Source organism: Hibiscus syriacus, unplaced genomic scaffold (assembly GCF_006381635.1).
Source record: "Hibiscus syriacus cultivar Baekdansim isolate YM2019G1 unplaced genomic scaffold, ASM638163v2 tig00003398_pilon, whole genome shotgun sequence".
Lineage (NCBI taxonomy): Eukaryota > Viridiplantae > Streptophyta > Magnoliopsida > Malvales > Malvaceae > Hibiscus > Hibiscus syriacus.
The window spans coordinates 2494170-2501383 of NW_024061969.1; the positions used below are offsets into that span (position 1 = coordinate 2494170).

The 7214-nt window shown below is 34.2% G+C and overlaps 1 protein-coding gene across 1 annotated transcript; it reads right to left on the reverse strand.

Annotated features, from left to right (window-relative positions):
* Positions 1-1551: 1551 nt before the first annotated feature.
* On the reverse strand, positions 1552-5507 carry LOC120176257. The gene is made up of 2 exons (XM_039182712.1): positions 5276-5507; positions 1552-1877 (listed from the first exon to the last, which is right to left on the reverse strand). Exons 1-2 carry the CDS (start codon positions 5505-5507, stop codon positions 1552-1554), a joined length of 558 nt encoding a protein of 185 aa, XP_039038643.1.
* Positions 5508-7214: the final 1707 nt, after the last annotated feature.

Genomic DNA, 7214 nt, shown 5'->3' on the forward strand with positions numbered 1-7214 from the left:
TAAAGATTCAGCAAGAAGTATAATTTAACGCACCTGTTATGAGATTCTAAGTAACATAAATATCGGGTATGAATATTTTTAGAGAAATACAGATCTACGTAACATGCCAAACCTTCTTTTATTCTGCAGTTATGTGATGCATGGTACAAGGCGTATCTCGCTTCATATAGACTATCAAACCAATGAGCACAAAATCTGTCCAAAATCTCAACAGGTAGGTATCTCGTATCATGCGTTCATACATTTAGGGAAATAGGTACGAGAATATTATCCTCTAAGGACCCTCCAACGACATGAAATAACTATCAAAATACTCATATTCGACACTCACATCCAAGCACGAACAACCTAAAACAAGACCTCTGCAAGACTGCAGTCCATTTACCTCTAAAACAAATAATTGAGGTCAAGATTGAAAATCATCACAAACAAAAAGGTCTGGAAAAACAAACATGAAAAACCAAGCTAATACTTTATATGCACACATAGAAGCTCATGTGAATTATCATATATATGCAGAAAAAAGACAACAATTTCCAGAAATATTCCACAAACACTTTCAAGAAGGTAGTGTTAACCCATTTACCCCTGCAAATACCCTTAACAATGGCATCACACAAAACAAGACCAAACCATTGACACTGTTTCATTGGATCTAAAGTACAAATAATAATAACAATAGTACCTACTTTCAACTTTAAATTACATTCAACTATTAGGAACGTTGAGCTCTCAGAAGCAAATTCAGGTACAAAAAGCACTCCGTGTGTGGCATATATATGCACCTGCAATCATGATATGCAGGTCAATAGAACTGCAGATCAGAATTAACAACTAAGAAAATATGTAGGACATAATTTCGTGCATCCACTAAAACAACCAAAAGCAAACAAAAACCTAAAGAAGTCAATACTAGGGCATGTATATACAATTCAAACAGTAACAACAATATTTGAGAACATCACTAGACACTATAGTTGACATAAAGTGCATAGGAAGAGACCAAATCCCATTAAATCTTACCTCTTTTGTTGTAGCTCCCTATCCATCTTAGTATTAAACATCAATTTGATTCACCTCCGACTGGCCGTCGTATTATACATTCCTCATGCTCTGATCTTCCATTCAATGGAACCAAGCTCTCAACATAAGTAATAACCTACATTGTTTCCTGATAAGCGTGAATACCATGATTTCTAAGCTCTTGTATGGAGGGATCAAATAAAATTAGTTCTTGATCCGAGCTCTCTAGAAAAAACTCGCCATTTTTCCAAAACCGTAAAGGCCTCTCAACTCCAAGAACATATTCGTACTTAATTGTTTAGTCTATGACCCATTCATAACCCATAAATCAAATGACTTGTCAGTTCCTTCCCTTGGGTGAAAAATAGCACCAAGCAATCCATTGAAGTCCAAAAGTTCCAAATAATATTGTTCTAAAGTCCCACCAAATTTAGGTAGTGGTGAAGTTGAAAACTTTTCATTAACCATATCAAGTGAAAGAATATGGTGATTAACCCCAACTACTTTCCAATAAATAAACCCATTGAGTTAATTATTAAACAAAGTAGAAGCAAAAGCATAAACCCCAGTAAATGGAATTTCCTTCCATGAATCATTTTTAAGCGAATATAGCTCAACTTGTCTGGTCCAATCTGCTATCAACCCTTCATCTAGATTCTCTTCAAAGTAATGAGTAACAAATCTTATAACTTTGAAGTCATCGGTTTGAGAATCATACCCAAAACCAAGGCAATTAAAACTAGAGAAATCCAGTAGTCCAGGAGGACGCTGGACTGTGGATTGAGGAAGAATTTTAAACTCTCTGGTAGATGGGTTCTGATGGGAAACAATACGTCCAATACCACCTAGATATCCTAAACACAATATTCCATTACATGGGCCATAAATAAAAGGTGCATGCACAAAATTATCAAAAAAGGGTAAGTGAATATAGTGTTTTACTCTAAAGTTTTGGTCTTTCTCGGTCGAAAGTTGAGAGAAATAATGGATGTCATCACGGGTGTCACCATGACAGCGTTTGAGGAGGATATTTAGTTTATTGTTTTTGAGGTTGTTCTGATGATGTTTGGTAATGAAATGAGGGTTTTCAAAGGATGAAAACCAGTGCTTACAAACGCACCTGAAACAGGACAAGGATTTAACAGGAAGCTTTGTGAGAATCTACAAAAATCAACATCTCTGGTAATTTGATTTTAGTTTTGATCTTGTATCTTCCCTCTTTATCTTCTGTATCTCCTTTGTGTTTTTAATAGATGATTTTGTTTGGGGAAAGACGATGAGAACTAATATGAAAGATAACGAAGACATACAAAACTTGTAACAGGTAACATCAAAGTTCTTCTGTAACAATAAAACTACAATGGAAACTTATCATTGATTACACTACTTTGATGGGCCTGGTCGAGCCCTTTTAAAACCCATTAGTTTATCATAGACAGGGTTTGCACAATATTGACTATATACAATATATTAGTATTTTAAAATAATTAAAATAATATATTTAATAATAATATATCTATAATAATTTATTATATTTTAAATGATTAAAATAATATATTTATAATAATTTGTTACATTTTTACTTTTAAAAAATATATTTTAACATTATAAAAATAAAAACCTATAAAACTTTAAATATATTATAAATATAAATGAGTAAATTAACAATTTATATAAGGTTGGGTTGGATCAGTGATTTTTTACCTGAAATATAGTCTCACCCCAACTCGAAGTTATCTATTATGTAACCCGTCATGCCGCAAACTTGAAATTTCAAAAGAAATTGTTTTTTTTCGTAACAAGAAAATAATAATAGGTGACACTACATTGATGGGTCTGGTCGAGCCTTTGGTAACTTCTAAAATCCACGAGCTTAACATAGGTAGGGTTGGAACAATATCATTTCGTTAACAGATGAAATATCAAATAATTATTATGAATTTTATTAAGAGTAAAATATATGAGTGATATCTTACGTTTTTATCCATTTAGTTTTTGTCACTGGTTTAAAAAGTTTTTTGTTTTGGTCACTTTTATCTTTGGTCCTTATTGTTAGTAAAAATAGTTAAATTTTAATTTGACCTATGAATTTAGACCAAATATTAATTTGACCTTAAAATTTACATAAAATACTAATCAAACTCTTAAACTCTATATAAAATATGAATTGACTCCTAAATTCAGTCAAAGTTAACGTCTCTACTCGCCACTCATCGTCGCTATCGTGCACCTTCAGTTTTCATCACCATTCATCGTCGTCGGTTGTAATGTCAACATGCGATGCCATGTAAGCTTGATACTTCATCTTCATGCGTTAATTGTTTGTTGACTAATGATTTTCATCCACATAAGAACTCTTTTTTCCCAAATGAAATGTTAGAGGTTAATGTGCTTGTCTATATATAGATAGGGTCCAATTACACAATGTAATATTTGTTAGTTTTACACAGATTTAGTATAGTTAGATGAGTGAAAATAGAAGTCTGAGATTAACAATAGAAAATGAGAAGATATTCAATGAAAAAAAATAAAGAATTAATCTCATTCAACTATCTCTACTCATCCAATAGTCCAAAATATGTATATAACTAAAAATATTTTACACTCTATAAATGGATCCTAATATATATATATATATATACATATACTTCAAACCCTAAATTTTGATTTCAAGATTAATCGGGTTGTTGAAGGATTACTAAATTATCACAAATTTCAATAATACAAAACCTCTAGCCTCATGTGTTTTTTTAAATCCCTTCAGTTTAATATTGAAATCAATAACAATACTAGTCAACAATTTAATTTTTAATCCTAGTTAACAATTTAATAAAACAATACCAATCATCGTCAATTTCATTTTTAAGATTCATATTAGATGCGACAATCATGCATATTTGAGCGAGTTCAAATTTTATTTTATTAGAATTAAATAAGTTTGTAAATGAACTAAACGAACATGAACAAAAATATGTTCATGTTTGTTCGTTTAACTTTAACTGAACATGAACAACTAAAAAAATATAAATTTTTTATTAAATCATATTCAAATTTGATCTGACCAATTAACATTTGTGAATAATAATTTTTATTAAATCTATAAATGCATTTAAGATTTTTATTATTATTACTTATTCTATTAATTTTGTTCATGAAAGTTAAGGGAGAAATCATAATATCTATAAGCCAAAAGCCCATAATTGCATCATTTTCCTCTTCCAAACCTTCTGTGGTCAAGTTGATCCACATGAATTGCTTTGTCAACGAGATCCATGTGTTTTTATATATGTTTTTTTTTTTGAAAGAGGGTACTTTGTATTAAAATTCAAGGTACACCACCTCAAGGACCTCGTTAAAAAACCACCCTAACCCTAAATGAAGGAAAAAAGTGAACCAAGAGGATGAAGAGATCATATACAAGGATAACATTTACATCAAGCAATGCATACCCCAAAACACACAGCAAACCTCACACTAATTCCCAAACAATCCATGCAACAGAGAGAAATAATAGCATAAAAACGGGAGTGACCGAACAGTAGCATAAATTCCAAACCAGATAACCAGTACATAACACCAAGTCTTCATCGATCTTCGATCTAGCACGTAAAACACAAAATAAACAATCATATCTAAAACAAAACAACAAAACTTCAAAGGACAAGCATAACATAATCCGCTTCCTTTAATAACTCCACTAAGACTGGCCCTACCAAACTTGTCACTCCTACACTAAAGATTCTTCTCAGCAGAATCAAAATGACAACCAAATCCAGCCCATTAAAAAAACATCACTTGAACATAAACCTTAAAGCGTAGTAATGGTGCATACCCCTTAGGCAAGCCAAAATGACTGAGCTATTACCACCACAATGCCACATTTAAAACTACAACAAAAGCTCCGTACCTCCAATGCAACTTGAGAACTAAAAGACTAAGCATAACAAATCCAATCACATACACCCTATTATTAAAAACAAATATTCTATAAATTTGGCGAATAAACTAAAGGCAGCTTCTCCCTCGATTCGACACAAGCAGCAGCCCACCTTTTCTTCAAATCTGAATCAGAAAGGGATCTACCAGATGATTCAGAGGAGATAAGATCGGATTTCAACAAATTGAATCTCTTCCATGCTCGATCTCTTCTTTTTTCTTGGCTTTCGATAGTAATTTGTCCTGAATATCCAAAAGGGAACCAAATTTCTTCTTCTTTATTTTCTTTTTTTCCTAGAGGACAACTCTTTTTCACTTGAGTAAACAGAGTTAACCCTAACAGGAGACTTAGACAAAAACACTTCATCCGCATAATTGAATGAAAACAAATCTGCACTCGGATTCTCCAATAATCTTTTACTAATGGAAAGAGATTGGGTCTGCCTTAGATCAACAGCTCTAATAAAATCCAAGCACCTAATACTATCGTAAAAAACCTTGAGCTTAAGCCCATCAAGAGGCATGATCGGCACATCATGCACCTGCATGATACCTTCGATAGCATACTTCCACCTCAGACCCACCGTGCGCCCTATTAATTACTTCCAAATCATTGGAAATTCTGCTCCTCAAACAAACTGAATCATGCACAGCTGCCCCACTAGACAATGACGGGAAATTAGAATTAAAAATAGAGAAAATAACCTCAGTGACCGAAAATGTCTTATAATATACGATTTTAACCAACTTTTTTTGGATTTGCCAAAAATGACCAACAAAATCGCAACGCGAACTCTAATTTTTCAACTCAGTTTCCAAATTCGCAACGCGATTTTGAAAAATGTGTTGCGATAGTTAAAATGTGTTGCGATAGTTAAAATGTGTTGCGAGAGTTTGAAAAACGTGTTGTTGTGATAGTGAAAAAGTGTTGCGATAGTGAAAAATCCAAAATAAGTTTACATTTTAACTATTCCAAATTTACGTGGAGTTTGAAACAATAAAGAATGTGTTGCGATAGTGTAAAAGATTCCCAAGTGTTTGCAATGCTCAATCCCACATAGTATTGGAAACACTATTGGGAATGGGTATTTAAGGCTTGGATTTCTCACTTCCTTGTTGAGTGGAAGAGAACAAGGGGGACTCTCGCGCACCGTCGCCGCCGCCGTCTCGTCTCGTCTCGGGTCGTGGTCGTGGTCGTGGTAATACGTGTCTTCGACACGTCCGCGCGGATACTATCTTTTTAGAGAAAATTCTTAAGAAACAAATGCAATACCAAATCGCGTTGCGATAATCAGAATCGCGTTGCGATAGTCATTATCGCGTTGCGATTATGTTGATCATTTTGGCAAATCGAAAAAAAATCGATCAAAATCTTATATTATAAGGCATTTTCGGCCACTGAGGTTATTTTCTCATAAAAATAAAATCATCTTCCCATAAGCTCTTCAATTCTAGGAACAACGACTACTTTATCAACACCTGGAAACCACTTTCCACCTTCATCGTGCAAGGCAACAAATAATGTGGTCGACATATCATGCACCTGCACGCTAATTTCGAGTGAATCACACAATTCCACCTCTGACCCAATGTGCTCCCTATCAACTTCCTCCAAAGCAATAAGCGTGCAACTCCCCTGATAAACATAAACATGCGCAGCTACCCCACTACGCAATGTCAAGGAATCTATTTCACCAGCCCATACCTCTTCGGAACAAGGAACTACGCCAACTTTCTCAACTTCTGAACACCACGCTCCACCACCCGAAAACGTTCCATCAAAGAACACTCGATTTTCTTCATGAACTTCCTCCATTTGAGAAGGCAATCCAGCACATGCAACCAACTCGGAAGACTTTACTGGCGAGACACCGACGAGTTCCCCCACTGTGGATGACGGGGATACAACTTCCTTTTCCATCAAATAAGAATCTTCCCAAACAGATTCTGGGCTGAAACAAGGTTCAAACTCAGAAACATAAACTGTAAACATTTGTTCCCCTACTTTCAATTCAAAGGATTCTTCCACTCGTGTTTGGCAATTCGTAATAATCTGAAATAACACCCTATCAAACGATACGGGATTTAAGGTCCCTTCATTAATGGAGATAAGAGCTCCCCACTTTTTTGCAATGTTTCTGAAAGTTGAATGACATAACACAAAAGGTGGGATCCCTTTGCATGATAACCATGCACGTCGGCTGCTGCACTGAAAGTTTTTTTACCACACTTCCACTTTATCTTCAAAGATGATT